Raw genomic sequence first — 15,397 nt, 5'->3', positions numbered from 1 at the left:
ACTACCAAGAAGGCAACTGCTGAAAAGTTGTCACAGGAACCCCAAAATCAGGCATCCTTGCTGCGGGTTCATATTCTACGCTGTCATAGATTCCCTGAATTCTTCGCTCCTAGAAGCTGTTGGCATGCAGCAGTGGCCACACCCCAGGAAATGGCTTTGAATGGCCGGCTAAACCAGATGAGGGCACCCTATGGGTCTTTGTTAGAGATCTTGCCTGTCTGAGAAGACAGGCTCTGGGGGATTGAGCAGACAAGACCAGTATTGGGTCCAACGGTCAAGAAGGCGTTTTCTGCACATGCTGTAGAGGGAAGTGAGGGGCAGATGGGGCTCGTCAATGTGGGAAGGGAGCCCATCTAGGAGAAGGAAGACTCGGGTTCTAAACCTCCACTTCACAGATCAGAACTAAGGAGCAGTTGATAGGTTTATAGTCCTTTTATTGCAGCATCATGTTGCGAGCACAAATACACAGCTCTCCGCAAGGAGGGCAGTTGGGTAGTCGAATGCTCCTTCTGACTTCCGCAGCATTTTGGGCGCCAACCGGAAGTTCCTCCCTCCCTCTGACTCCTTTGCTCTCCGATGCGTTCGGACCACCGAGTCCCCCATGCTCTCAAGAGATGTCTCAACTAGCTGCCCCCTCCCTTCTGGTTCTATTGTCATTATCTCATAACTGGGTAACTCCTCTCTAAGCTGTTCAGCTTCTGTCTCTCTCTCTGCTTCTGAACACACTGTGGACAAGGAGGGCGACTCTTTTCCCTCCAGCTCTCCATTGGAGAGAAGCTGGTCTTCATTTCCCAGCCCTCGTCTTCAGACCATTCCCTAACAGTGCCTCCTTTTCAATCTGTCTACCTTTTCTCCACAGAGCCCATCAGCCCAGCAAGAGTCCTCATCTCAGAGCCCAGACCCCACAGCATCCGGGTCAGCTGGGCCCCCACCCCGGACAGCGTGTCCGCCTATCAGGTCCTGTACGGGCCCCTGCCTGGGAACGCAGTCAAGCTGGTAGAGGTCGATGGGAGCCTCAACTCCACCATCTTGGATGACCTGACTGCCAACACCACCTACTTGGTGACTGTGTCTGCCATTTACAAATCGGGCAAGGAGAAAGCGCTCTCAGCCAAGGCATGCACGGCAGAAGGTGAGGAGGTATCCATGCCCTCCACAGGGACAAAATTTGGAGACAGGGGAGAAGGGTAGTGCTGACGAATTAAACTGGTGGCACAGATGCATTTTCTACATGCTCAGAGGCCCCAAACCAAAGAGAATGTGTCTCAAGATGCTGAAGAAATGTGGATTTTCCCCTTTCCAAAATAGCCCAACGTGTTCCGTTTAATATGTGGCCGCCAAGGCCATATAACACTGGTCCTGAAAGACCTACATTGGCTCCCAGTACGTTTCTGAGCACAATTCAAAGTGCTGGTGCTGACATTTAAAGCCCTGAACGGCCTCAGTCCAGTATACCTGAAGGAGCGTCTCCACCCCCATCGTTCTGCCCGGACACTGAGGTCCAGCTCCAAGGGCCTTCTGGCGGTTCCCTCACTGCGAGAAGGGAGGTTACAGGGAACAAGGCAGAGGGCCTTCTCAGTAGTGGTGTCCGCCCTGTGGAACGCCCTCCCATCAGATGTCAAGGAAATAAACAGCTATCTGACTTTTAGAAGACATCTGAAGGCAGCCCTGTTTAGGGAAGTTTTTAATGTTTGATCTTTTATCATGTTTTTAATATTCTGTTGGAAGCCACCCAGAGTGGCTGGGGAAACCCAGGCAGATGGGTGGAATATAAATATTATTATTATTATTATTAGCTGATTTTTTGCCATGGCAACTCAAAGCAACTTTCAATATTTTACGCGAAAAACAAACACATACATTAAAACCATCCTTTTAAAAATCTAAAAGACAATTCTATTCTTTTTTTAAAAACCCTACTACATTCAAACATCCCATCCATGCAAAAAAGGCCACAGATAGTTAAACACCACCGGCCTGATTAAAAAGGAATGTTTTAGCCTGGTGCCTGTAGATATTTATCAATGGTGCCTGGTGAGGTTCCCTGGGGAGAACATTCCAGAAGCAAGGAGCCACCACCGATAAGGCCCGTTCTTGTGATGCCACCCTCCAGACCTCCCATGAATGGCACACATGAAGAAGGGCGTGAGACAAGGATTGCAGGATCTGGGATGGTTCAGATGGGGAGAAGTGTTCCTTGACTTTATAGGTCAAGGAAACTTATGGGCCGGAAACTAATTGGCAGTCATTGTAGTCAGGCCAAGTTTGAATCATAGAATTGCAGAGTTGGATTGGTGCTATGTGCTCAGACCGCCTTGTCCAGTGAGCAACTTGGCTGCTGAATTCTGCAGCAGCTGCAGTTTCCGAACCGTATTCAGAGGCAGCCCCACGGCTAATAGCCACATAATAGTGGTTAAAATGAAAAACAGCCTGCGGAGATCTCTGTTGGCTGTCAGAAACTACCGGTAGCTCCTGGAGGAGGCCTTTAGACACATATTGGCTGAAATGCATCAGGCTACAGTGGTACCTCTACTTACGAATAACTTTACTTACGAATGTTTCTACTTACGAACAGAGCTCCGTCCGCCATCTTGGATGCGGTTTAGATAGGATTTTTTCGACTTATGAATTTTTAGATAGGGTTGCTTCGACTTATGAATTTTTTCTCCCAATTAATTCCTATGGGATTCGACGTACAATTTTTTTCGACTTACAAATGTGAGTTTGGAACGCATTAAATTCATAAGTAGAGGTACCACTGTGTTTTCTTTTTAGGGGACACCCCAACATCTTGGGACATGCTCTCTTTGGGTTTCTTTCTTTGGTTTTCTAGAGCACCCCAAAACCTGCAGCCAACATAGTCCAAGGGCCTTTGAGGTGTGTGTATACACACACACACACACACACACAGTATATATTTGGGAGGCTGCGTGGGGATGGAGGGGAAGAGGCTGGTGGTGATGGGGGAAGAAGCCACTTGCTAGCACAGAACTCAACTTAAGATTGGAAGGGAAGAGAGAAAATGCAATTGACAGATTTGCTTGTCCCACGGCAAAATGGGTGTGGCTTACGAGAAGGGGCGGAGCTTTGGGGACCAGGCTGCCAATAGCATAGTTATTTCTGTTGACATTTGCTGATGGAAATGCACTGTCTTCATGCCCTATTTCTTCCCGCTGGGCAGAGAACTCCAAGATAAAGCACCTGCGCTTCGAAGACCTGAGCCCCACCACCGTGAAGGCCTCGTGGGAGCCTGCCGACGGCAGCGTCCTGGGCTACCGGGTGAGGTGCCGGCGGCAGGCCGGCTCTTCGACCCTCCTCAGCGTCTCGCCGCAGATCCACAGCGTGCTGCTGTCGGACCTGGCGGAGGGCAGCACCAACAAAGTGTGTGTCAAGCCCGTGTACAGGAACCAGCAAGGGAAAGGAGTGTGCCGGATGGTCCACAAGCAGCCAGGTAAGCCGTGGGGAGACTGCGACGCCCTCCAACGTGGATGGCCTTGCCTTAGAAGGGGATAAGATGGGTCCATGGAGAAGAATGGCAGCATCTACTAGTTGTAGATGCCATTGTTGGAGGCAGCCATGCCTCTGATCACCCGTGACTGAGGAGTCACGATTTATTCATTCACCCCGTAAAATTCACACACCCCAATTTGCTTGGAACTTTGTGATATCAGTATATTAGGTTCGATTTTGCATGGAAATGTGCTTAGCTCTAGAGATCCCTATTTACTTAATTTTATTTGGCATCTGTTACTATACTTTGTTGTGGCGCGGGTGGCGCTGTAGGGTAAAACACAGAGCTCTAGGGCTTGCCGATCAGAAGTTCGGTGGTTCGAGTCCCCGCGACGGGGTGAGCTCCCGTTGCTCGGTCCCAGCTCCTGCCCACCTAGCAGTTCGAAAGCACTTCAAAGTGCAAGTAGATAAATAGGAACTGCTACAGCGGGAAGGTAAAGGGCGTTTCCATGTGCTGCTCTGGTTCGCCAGAAGTGGCTTATCATGCTGGCCACATGACCTGGAAGCTGTACGCCGGCTCCCTCGGCCAATAGAGCGAGATGAGCACCGCAACCCCGGAGTCATCCGCGACTGGACCTAATGGTCAGGGGTCCCTTTACTATACTTTGTTGCACACATACATAGGTATAGATCAGGCATAGGCAAACTCCGGCCCTGCTGTGATGGTGGGCTGTTGCTCTCCACAAGTAACGACTCCCAAGCTCCACTTCTGTATATTTACAAGGCTTTATTATACAGATATATACATGACAGAGCTAAAGTTCTCATGTCTGGTCAGTCCGACTCAGAACCTGGAAGTGACTTTTGTTGGGAACGCCCCCAGCAAAGTCCCTTCAGAATTGCTAGTCTCCTCCTCCGTTCCCTCTGTTCCCTGCGTTTCTCCCCCCCCCCCTTCGCTGTAACAGAGATGGGGCTGTTGCTTCTCCCCCCCCCCCCCCGCCCCGAGCTGCTGAGTAGCTGCTCTGGTTCTTTAGCGTTTGACAGCCCTTCCTCCGCATCCTGGAGCCTCTGCTGGGCTCTACTTGGTCTCCACTGACCCCTGGTGGCTCCCTGACACCTCCAGATGTTATGGAACTACAATTCCCATCATCCCTAGCTAACAGGACCAGTGGTCAGGGATGACGGGAACTGTAGTCTCAAAACATCTGGAGGGCCGGAGTTTGCCTATGTCTGGTATAGATATAAATACATGTTTCACAAAGAGAACAAAACAATAAAATTATCAGTAAAATAATAATAATAGTTTTATTATTTATACCCCACCCATCTGGCCGGGTTCCCCAGGCCACTCAGGGAGCCTTCCAGCATATATAATAAAATGTCAAGCATTAAAAACTTCCTGGTACAGGGCTGCCTTCAGGTGTCTTCGAAAAGTTCTGTAGTTCTTTATCTCCTTGACATCCACAGGGAGGGCGCCACTGCCAAGCAGGCCCTAAAAACCATAAAGCAAAAGATACAATCAGCAATGAACTAAAAACAGATTAAAGGGTATATCTGTATTCTACATGATCTGCAAAGGCTGGTCTAAGCAAGAATGTTCTGGGCAGGCACTGAAAAGAGAACAATGGATGTGCCAGCTTGGCGTCAATAAGCAGGGAGTTCCAGAGTGTGGGTGCTGCCACACTAAAAGACTGATTTCTTACAAAAGTGGAAAAAGTATTACGTGGCACTTGTGATAGTGACAGTTCCGCCTATCAGCATGGCAAATGTCGGGGACCATAGGAGTTGTAGCTTAACATCTTGAGGGCTACAGGTTGCCTACCCCTGCTCTAGAAGGAAGGCCGGGAGAGCCAAACGACTACCTTTCTTTCTTCATTTTACAAAAGGTTTTGGGCCTGATTGCCTGCCTGTCCCTTTTGCTCGCCCCAGGCGAAAGACCGAATAGCCGTTTTGCATGTTCATCGACTGCCAGAACTACGGTAACCTCCTGTGCTTTCTTCCCCTGTTTCATTTCCAGCTTCGGCAGTGGGAAGCTACAGGCACAGGCAGAGAGCGTGAGCGTTAAGAGACTCGAGGAGCACCTCTGCAGAGCAGAGGGAAAGACTGGAGAAGGAGGAAGGCCGGAGGAACTCGTACGAGGTGGTCGCCCCTCCCAAGCCTGCTCAAGCCCCGCTGAAGCACTCTGGCTCCCCACCCCCGTCGGCAGCCATCTTGCCTACGAGTTCCCAAGCTCTGGTTTGGTGTTCAGAAAAAAAGGGCTCCACCTGGAAGATGAGATTCAGCTGCGGGGATGAGCCAAAAAAAGAGAGACTGGGACTCAGAATTCCTCTTTCCTTACTGTATTCTATTTATTTGTGTTTTAGTATGTGCTGTAGCTGGGGAAGATTGTTACAGGACACCCACCCCCTCCCCTTTAAGCCAACACTTGCTATATGATGTGCTCCTTAACTGATACAGCTGCAATTCAGTCGGAGGCGCGCAGTGTAGAGTTGCGAGGAAGATAAAAATGGATTCCATGAGGACCTAGTTAATGCCAGAGTTAATTAAGGATGGGAGAAGGCATCGTTTTCCATTCCGCCCTGTATTCATTGCAAGCAGCACTGTTTCCCTTCTGCTGCGGTTGGCCTTCCTCCAAACTCTACATCATTCATCTCGCTGTCTGCTGTGCTGAAATTCCGCAACTTTCCTAATTCACGTAATTAATCATTACATAGGTTATGTTGCCGTTACATTATCCCGCTCTGTTCATTTCAGTGCAATGGAAACACAATGCAAATGGGGGAAATGTAATCAATTTCATACAATTTGCGGACTGAAAGCAAGCGAATGCCTGATAGTATTCACAGGATCGATTTCCATTCTGGCCATGAGACAGATAAGAAGATGCCAGCCCTCCAAGGCAGATGTAAACCCTCATAGCATGTATTCCATAAGAGCTCTTTGGAGAGGACGACCTGGATTTTCCCCTCCATCGAAAATGTCCCCTTCCTTATTCTTTCTTGCAAGCCGGAAAGCGTTTCACTCTCTTGCACAACTCTTCCATGTGTTGTTTTGCTAATGTGGTAGAGATTGCCTCCCTGTCTCCTTATAATGCATCCCTTTGGAAGTCAGTAAATTAAACAAGAGAACAAACGACCTGTTTGATTTGGAAGGCATTTCCAATTGGGACCTAAGCTAAGTGCCTGTTGGTTCCCCCCCCCTAGCTTTCAAATCCAGTGTTTGACTCTTAGGGAAAAGATATTTTTGAATAGCATGGTCCATGAAAAATGATTAGTCCTGGGCTCTTGGATGGTGGCAGACAGGGGCAAGGAGAGAGAACAGGGTCAGCCCAGATTACAGTAGAATCCCAGATGAATAAATTGCTGCACACTAGTGCCACCACTGCAGGTACCGTAGCCACAGGATAGTATTGCAGGTACCGAATTATTACGATTATGATTAGTATTTGTCCCCCACCCTTCGTTCTAAGGTCCCGGGGCAGGTTACAGCATTAAAACGCAATATTAAAAACCACTTTAAACAACTTACAATCACAGAAATAAGGTGGGTCCTAAAAATATACACCTCAAGTGACAAAAGCCAGGGTAAAGACGTGCAGCTCCAGCATTTTCCAGGAGATGTATAATGAATGTTCTATGGGGAGGGAGTTCCACAGGTTAGGAGCTGCCACTGAGAAGGCCCTCTCCCAGACCACGGACACCCCTGAGGGCAGAACTGCCAAGAGGTCCCCCTCCGCCCATCTCAGCACCTGAGGGTCTGCAGAAGTTGTTCTTTTAGATCAGGCTTCCTCAACCTCGACCCTCCAGATGTTTTTGGCCCACAACTCCCATGATCCCTAGCTAGCAGGACCAGTGGTCAGGGATGATGAGAAATCTTAGCCTCATAACATCTGGAGGCCCAAGGTTAAAAAAAATCACAACTATTTGGATGAAAATAATTGACTTGCACAGTGCTGCTACAAAGACACCTTGGGGATCTCAAAAGGCACGTTAAAGGCTGGCTTGTTCATTTGTTGATTTATCTGGAGAAACTGTACCCCGCTCTTCAGCCAAAAAGGCTCCCAGAGCAATTACATACAATCAAAACGAGGCAGTCCTTACCTTCGGGCTTACAAGCTTAACACACACACACACACACACACACACACACACACACACCGCAACATAGAAGGGGGAAAGGGACAAGATGGGAGGAGGAAAATGAAAATGAAAAGCTCTGGCAACCATTTCTGAACAGTTCTCATAGAATTGTAGAGTTGGAAGGGACCCTGGGAATTCTAGCCCAACCCCCAAAAATGCAGGAATAGGCAGCTGTCCCTTGTGGGGATCAAACCTGCAACCTTGGTGTTCTCAGATCCTCACCCAACAATGCCGGTTTATGAAGACTGGTCTTTATCCATGGGACTCCAGGTGGGTGGAGCGGGGCTGTTGCCGGAATTCTTTGGAGGCTGTTGCCAGCTCGTGCCTGTAGTCACAGACGGACTGTAAATCCTGGCTGTTTCTCAACAGTTCATTATTCTTGCGGGCTTCGTAGTGGAACTGAGAGTTCCGCATCTCATACCTTGAGACAGGGGTGGGGGGGTGGGGGAGAGAATTGAGTCACTTAGTCTGATCACAAGTTGGGGTTTCCTGAGGTTAATTCAGGCAAAGTCTCAGAGGGCTGGTGGTCAGGGAGGCAACCATGCAGGTGAGAGGTATGGAAAGGCAGCCCAGATCATTATACCCATCAGGTGTCAAAAGTAAGCCGCGCAAGCCCAAGCCACATGAGCTGGAACAATAAACCCACAGAACTGAAGTTCCAGGAAAGGCCTGGTGCTTTGATGTAGGGAGGACTGGGAATGGGAAAGGCTCCTCGTTTGCATAGCCCTGCCTGTGAAGCAAGTGGGAGGAGCAACCCATTGTCCACCACAAAAAGAGAAAAATGGAAGGGATCGCAGAGGCTCTGGCTACACATCCCATGGGTTCTTAAAAAATAAATAAACCTATGCTTATATTCTCACTCCATCATACACATCTAATCTCTCTAATTCACGACAAGAGAAAGAGCAGGGGCAATTAGCTGCGAAAGTAGATAAGGATAGCATAAACTGGACATTTGAAATGGTGGCTCATGGCTCCAAAAGGTCCTCCAGATTTCTCTGTCTGCCTCTTGGGTGGCCTTACAATTCATCAAAAGCAAAACCTAACTTAGATGCTGCTAGTCTTCATGTGACTTATGCCGGCCATCGCCTAGGAATTCTAAGAAACCAAAGAATCAGTGCAGTTTTGAAAACAGTGGTTAAAATCAGTAAATCAGTGGAGTTTTGAAAAGTTCAGTCCACCATCTTGATTCAAAATGGCATCCAGTTTTATCTAAACACAGATGAAAACCTGCGTCTTGGTCTCAGGAACCATCATGCAGAATTTCAGTTAAAATATCTTAAGTGGTGTCCAAATGCATACTGTAGTGACCAAAACAAATACATTGCAACCTATATGGTAGCTATAACAATGAACCTCAGTCTGTAGCCAGGAAATAAGTTGCTCTGAAATGAGGAACCAGTTAGAACCATAACTGTCAAGTTCTCCCTTTTTTTAAGGGAAATTCCCTTATACTGAATAGGCTTCCTTGCGAGAAAAGGGAAAACTTGACAGCTATGGTTAGAACCTTTATACTGTAGCTCCAAGCAACATAAAACCGTCTTCCACAGTGATCGCAGCAGAGAGCAAGCCAATAGCTCCCTCTGCTGCCCAGTGATCTACCTGCCAGATTCTCTGCTTTTAGACCCCCCCCCCACACACACCTTACCACTCCCCCACAGCTTGACAACCCCCACTTACCATTTAGGCTTGGGACCTCGGGTCCGTTCCAATTCCTGCTGCCTCTTCTGCTCTAACAACCACGCCTCTTCCATACGCAGACTCTCAAGCCGGAGGCGAGCCAGCTCTCGCTGGTACGGAGACATCTCAACCAGGGCTCTCCCGACATCACCTTCAGCAAGAGTCTGCAGGAACCTGTGCAGCCAACGAGGCCTTGTTACAGTTTCTGCAAGGCCTCCAAAAAAGCATTTGGCACAGATTTGCCAGGCGAGTGACTCTTTTCAAGCCTGCTTACAACAAAGCCATCTCCTAAAAGCAGCAAGGCGGGGATATTTTGCAGGGTGAATTGTTTGTTTCTTGTGGACGATAAATGACTAATGCAAGCTAGTAGTTTTTCTTGGGGTTGCCAGACCCTCCGTGAACTCTGATAATGCCTCTGGTTTATATGGATAGAGAATGCAGGCATGGCCAAACTTGGCCCTCCAGATATTTTGGGACTACAACTCCCGTCGTCCCTGGCTAACAGGACCAGTGGTCAGGGATTATGGGAATTGTAGTCCCAAAATATCTGGAGGGCCGAGTTTGGCCATGCCTGCTCTATACCTTTACTATCTCTGTGGGTCCCCATCTTCAGGAAAGCTTATTGGGCCGAAGCAAACAAGCAGAAGGCGGGACTCCTAAATCACGTGGGTGGGTGGGTGTGTAGAAATCAGCCTGGCATACATTGCTCCATCCACTTTTGCCTCTGGCCCCACCTAGAACTGCCATGTGGCCCCCAGAGGCTTGCCCAGAAGGGAATGCGGCCCTCGAACTGAAAAAGGTTCCCCAGCCCTAGTTATACAGCTAGATAGTTCACCCTCTGAACCTCTCAGGGAGGGGGGGACATAGAGACATAGCTGCCAAGTATCCCGTTTTCGCCAGGAAACTCCCTTTTTTCCTGCCGGCAGCCATTTTTCTGGTGCTACTTTACCCTTCTATGGGCACCAGAAAATGGCGCCGCCGCCTCAAGTCGCTTTTATGCATTTCCAGTCATGCGTAGAAGCGACTTCTGGTGCCGGCGCCGCCATTTTCTGGCACCCATAGAAGGGCAAAGCGCCACCGGAAGTTGCGTCTATGCAACTTCCGGTGTCGCGCAGCTGCCGATCCCGGATTTTTCCGTCCAGGACTTGGCAGGTATGCATAGAGATGGGCCTTGGATGACAAACGCAGAGACCGGGTCGGTTTGTATGCAGAGAGGCAGTGCTTAAGGGTATTGAGGTCCTAAGATGTTGACTGCAGATGCTGACTGCTGCTACCATCAGCCAGGATGGAAAACAGTAAGGGATGATGGGAATTGTAGTCCAGCAATATCTGGATGGCCATATGTTTCCTCATCCTTCCTTTAGGGCATCATAATCTAGACCAGGCATCCCCAAACTTCGGCCCTCCAAATGTTTTGGACTACAACTCCCATCTTCCCCAACCACTGGTCCTGTTAGCTAGGGATCATGGGGAGTTGTAGGCCAAAACAACTGGAGGGCCACAGTTTGGGGATGCCTGATCTAGACTATCACAAGAGCAGAATGGAGAATTGTTGAGGGGCGAAGGCAACTGGGCGTCATGGCAAAGATTTCCACTTACTGTTCATTGAGCTCCTGGGCTATGGGTGAGGAAATAGCAGCAGACGGCAAGCTGTAAGGCGTCCAAGGATTGCTCCGAACTCCCCTCTCGATTGCCTTGCTGGGAATCCAGGATCCAGCGGCTAATGTCCCTGGCCTGTATATCCTTGACCGTGAATGCCTACTTGACCTGCTTTTGCTACCACTTCCCCCGGACTTGCCAAGCTGAGGCGGGGGCTGCGCACAGGCATTTGCCTTGGCCGAGCTGGGTCTCCAGGCGGGCTTTGGAGACTGAGACCGAGATCGGAGCCAGCGGCTGCGTTTGTTGGCAGGTGAGAGCGAACCCTCACGGTTGGTCCCGGAGGAACTGAGCGAACGGCCTCTGTCGAGGGAGGAAGAGGTCCTTTTCAGCAAGGATGCTCTGACTGGGGTCTTAGGAGGCAACAAAGACTTGACGCCGATCACATGAGGGGCTCCGGGTTTCAGAGGGAAAGAGAAATCCGCCGAGGGGTGCAAAGAGTTTTGACTTGCAATCTCGCTCCCCAGCAGCCCTGCCAACCGGTTCACTGGGGACGTGGCAAAGGTTGGAAGGCCCAGGCTCGTCAGGGCTGAATACTCTCCTAAGGATTTGAGCAAGTGTTTTGGCTTCAGGAACCACTCCGTCTCCACCGGGGTCTTGGCTGGGCCTCCAACGCCTGATTCCATATAGCTCCCAGCAGGAGCTACTGGCCACCTGGAACTGAAAGGACCTGAGTCAGCTGCAGGGTGCAGGTCAACAGTGCGTTCGTGATTTGGGTGTGAGCGGAGACTGGAAGCCAAGCTATCCACTTGGAGCTGAAGCTTCCGCAAGCTTTCTTCCAAGTTGTCAATGCTGGGGATCTCCCCCATGTGGCGAGATGAGTAACTGCCTAGGTAGAAGGAAAAGCCATTTATTGAAGAAGTAACAACCAAGAAACGCTCAGCAGACCAAATCTGACACTGCCCCAAAATACCTGGTTTGCACAACACCCTAAGCCATGGTTTATAAAACACAGTTTAGTTAACCATAGTTAAAAATAATTGTCCAAACCCAATGGCTTAATTATGGTTTACTAACTGTGGTTAACTGGCATTCATTAACTAAGGTTTGTAGTTAGTTTACCAAATTTTATTCAACAATGGGAGGGAGGAAATCATTTTTGTTCACAGTTTTGCTTGAACAGTAATGGAATATGTGTGAGATGACATGTTAATGTCATAGATGTTTTATTGCATCATTACATCAGAGGTGAGGTTACAAATTGGTTTAAAGAGGTATGGCAGATTGCACTATTACAAAAATTGACAAATAATTCAAGATTTGCATGAGGACAAATTTAAAATCACTGCAATCTGGGTTAACTTTATAGATTTTATGTGTGCAGTTGAACAGAGTAATATTCTGACATTAGCTCTTCATATTGCATGGTTGGCATAACATGCTTCTTTAGTGAACTAGGCTCACCTATGGGAAAAAATAACATCTCTTATACCTCTAGGTGGTGCTATAGTTATATGAATTTTCTGAATTAAGGTTTCATTATTTTTGTTACTTCAACCCACCCCAAAGCATTTTTTATTTTAAGATTTTGCACTATGTTTCAGTTTTGTTTCATTTTCTATGTGTATCATGATTTAGTATATAATATTATTAGTTTGATTAGTTTCTCATATTCTTTTTTATTTTGTATGTTACACTGGCTTAACAACAAATATGGTGTATGCTACTTCTAGGGAAATTCCCAAATAAGTTTTTCCCAGCTCCTGTTTTTGATATATGATGTATTGTTACGAATTTAATATAAATATTTAAAAATAAAGAATTTATTTAAAATTGAGTGTGAACTCTAATGTAGCCCCAATGAAGATAATCAATGCACAAGAGAGATCAGCAGGCTTGAGGGAACCCCAGTATTTGTGGAAGGGGGGATGACTTTAGGAGGTAAATCCCTGAGGGATGATGACCCAAAAACAGTTAAAGGAAGACTGTGAATTTTCATTGGCAGAGAATTGAGTTCATCTAACTCACTATTGTCTATAGCAGTGGTTCCCAACAGGTGGTCCGGGGACCCCCAGGGGTCCGCGAGCTATGCCAGAGGGGTCCGCAAGATGCTATTAGAATAAAAAATATATTAAATATATTTTGTATGATAACAGATTTTTTGTTTTGGCCGCTTCCTGCATGAGCAGAGTCTAGTGCAAAACTAGAATTAGATAGAGGCAGTAGTTCTGCTGTATGCCGTTAGGTGGTGCTTTACAGACACTACTGTTTTGCAAAGAGGCAGCGCGCGCATTCTACTAACGCTCACCTCCTCAAGATGCTTTGTGCACGTCGGCTTAATTTGTGCGCTACTGCGCAGGTACCCTGTATTCTCCATTCCCCTCCCTCCTCCCTGGCGTGCGCTGCCTCTTTGCAAAACAGTAGTGTTTGTAAACAAAGCGTTGTTTTTCGCGGAAGCTACAGTTCGTGTAGTTAAAAATGGACCGTTGGTTAAAAAGTGGTTCGTTAAAACGACAAAGGCCTACAGATGAAGAGGAAGATAATGCATTTGATGTTCAAGCAAGTAAGTCAGTGACTCTCGAACCGATCTTGTCAGTGTCCATTGAACCTAAATCATAACTGTAAAAAACGTATAAATATAAAATATAAAAAGACTCTTAATTTGGCTCTCACTTTTTAATTTTAGGATTAGGAATTAATGGGGGTCCTTGTCACAATAGCGGGTCGATGAGGGGTCCTCGAGAAAATTTTGTTGGGAACCCCTGGTCTATAGACTAGCAGCAGCTTTCCAGGGCTCTCTCTCCCAGACCTGCCCTTCATGGCTGAGTGAGGATTTGAACCTGGGTCCTAGTCCAGTCTTCTTACCATTTTCTCCTTCAACCGGTGATGATCTTCCCTGCTTATCAGGAGCCTGGTGTCTCCCTAGGCTTGAGAAGCTAAAGTTCTGTGCAGTGTTGGTTCTTTGGCTGTTGCTAAGGCACACTTTTGGCACCTCCCTTTAAAAGAAAAAACAAACACTGTTCACCAACAATGTTCACCAACATTTCCTGTCATTCTCTTTTCACCGTAAAGAAACTACTATTTGTATTAGTTTTTATAGTGCTTCACATTCTTGCCCCGTCTCCATGGGGTACTACAGAAAAAGCCCAGCCATGAGTCCCCAGCCGATAGACTACTAAAATGGTTTACCCACAGATCTTTAACACAGTGACAGGAGGATATGGTACCATTTACCTAGGACCTAGTTCATTAGAGCTTTAAATGACAACATAAGCACCTTAAATCTGGCCCTGGGTTTAGACCATCCCAATTTAAATTCTGAGTAGACATACACAGGACTGCATCACAAGCCTTGGTGTAGGTTGTAGCCAGGGTTAGTCCTACTTAGAGTAGACCCAGTGAAATTAATGGAAATGGCTCATTTTGGTCTATTAATTTCAATGTGTCTACCCTGTGTAGGACTTAGTTGGTGGCAACTGGGATTAACTTCTAAGTAGATGACATACACGGGATTCCACTCTCAAATCGGAACTGAAGGAATGGAGCTGAGAGATCAATTCTCAGAAATTCCCCTTAGATTTAAAGCCTCAAATTGGGATAATATATCCCTCCTTCCTAAACCAAGTCCCATCTTTAAAAAGGGGGGTGTCTTTGCTTGTAATTTTGAGAACTGTAAGGGCATGTGTTTGAATTTGCTTTCCCTTCTACCCTCCTATTCCTATTTTCCTCATGTGTCGTGACTTTTTAAGACTGAGGGCCAAAAACAGATCCAGGAGCTGATTTGTAATACATCCTGAGAGCCTTTTTTGGCAAATGCAGTAAATATACATAAGAAAATAAAACATACCCCCTCTATTTCTCCTATTTATTTATTTATTTATTTATTTAAATACATAAATAAAACATACAATAAATAAAATACAGCTTTCCCAGAATCACCCGTCCCTCTCCCAGCACCTGAGGGTGACTCCACTGCCCCGCACCCGCAAAGCTCCAGCCTCCGCCATGCTCGCCCTTCTCTGCGAAGCATCACTTGGCATCCTCCTTAGCGACAGCCTCAACATTCCCGTTGCTAAGGAGAAGGACCGCCTCCTTCTTTGCTACAGGTTGAATTCCCCACCTTCACTCTCTCTAAGGTCCCGCCCTTCTTTTCAGGTCACCCAATTGCATCACTGATCTCCGCGGGGAGGACGGGTTCACAGTGCTGGAAGCCAATAAAAGACGAGAAGAGTCAAAGGCACGTGATTTAGTAGCCCCGCCTTCTGCTTGTTTGCTTCGGCCCAATAAGCTTCCCTGAAGAGGGGGACCCACAGAGATAGTAAAGGTATAGAGCAGGCATCCCCAAACTCGGCTTTTTAGATATTTTTGGGACTACAATTCCCATCATCCCTGACCACTGGTTCAGTTAGCTAGGGATGATGGGAGTTGTAGTCCCAAAACATCTGGAAGGCCGACTTTGGGGGTGCCTGGTATAGAGTGACATGTAGAATAAATTACACAATCTCCATCCCTCCCCTAGCCGTTGCTAGATT

General features: G+C 47.5%; 2 protein-coding genes across 3 annotated transcripts in view; one reads left to right on the top strand and one right to left on the bottom strand.

Moving 5' to 3' along the window:
* VWA1 (von Willebrand factor A domain containing 1) overlaps positions 1-6,179 on the top strand; it is a 36,724-nt gene extending 30,545 nt beyond the window's left edge. The window contains exons 4-6 of the mRNA XM_035119767.2: positions 860-1,132; positions 3,182-3,451; positions 5,468-6,179. Coding sequence (XP_034975658.2) covers positions 860-1,132; positions 3,182-3,451; positions 5,468-5,508 — 584 coding nt within the window. The 3' untranslated portion in view covers positions 5,509-6,179. The remainder of the gene's footprint in view (positions 1-859; positions 1,133-3,181; positions 3,452-5,467) is intronic.
* Positions 4,774-14,898, bottom strand: LOC118087268 (uncharacterized). Of its 2 annotated transcripts, none has more exons than XM_035119770.2 (6): positions 14,774-14,898; positions 13,731-13,861; positions 10,869-11,754; positions 9,270-9,443; positions 7,812-8,010; positions 4,774-4,942 (listed from the first exon to the last, which is right to left on the bottom strand). In XM_035119770.2, exons 1-5 carry the CDS (start codon positions 14,893-14,895, stop codon positions 7,842-7,844), a joined length of 1,482 nt encoding a protein of 493 aa, XP_034975661.2. In that variant the 5' UTR covers positions 14,896-14,898; the 3' UTR covers positions 4,774-4,942; positions 7,812-7,841. The 2 variants fall into 2 exon arrangements, with proteins under 2 accessions (XP_034975661.2, XP_060132182.1); XM_060276199.1 differs by having other exon boundaries at positions 14,823-14,898.
* Between the last annotated feature and the right edge of the window lie 499 nt (positions 14,899-15,397).

Source organism: Zootoca vivipara, chromosome 6 (assembly GCF_963506605.1).
Source record: "Zootoca vivipara chromosome 6, rZooViv1.1, whole genome shotgun sequence".
NCBI classification, from domain to species: Eukaryota; Metazoa; Chordata; class Lepidosauria; order Squamata; family Lacertidae; genus Zootoca; species Zootoca vivipara.
The sequence above is the reverse complement of the archived record's forward strand: the minus strand, read 5'-3'. Positions and strand labels throughout refer to the sequence as shown.

Excerpts from the sequence above, each read along its gene's own strand:
- LOC118087268 (XM_035119770.2), bottom strand. The coding sequence starts at position 14,895 with ATGCTTCGCAGAGAAGGGCGAGCATGGCGGAGGCTGGAGCTTTGCGGG. Across the intron at positions 13,862-14,773 it reads AAAGCTGTATTTTATTTATT|GGAGGTGCCAAAAGTGTGCC; the intron begins GTATGTTTTATT and ends TTTCTTTTAAAG. Across the intron at positions 11,755-13,730 it reads ACCGGTTGAAGGAGAAAATG|GCAGTTACTCATCTCGCCAC; the intron begins GTAAGAAGACTG and ends CCTTCTACCTAG.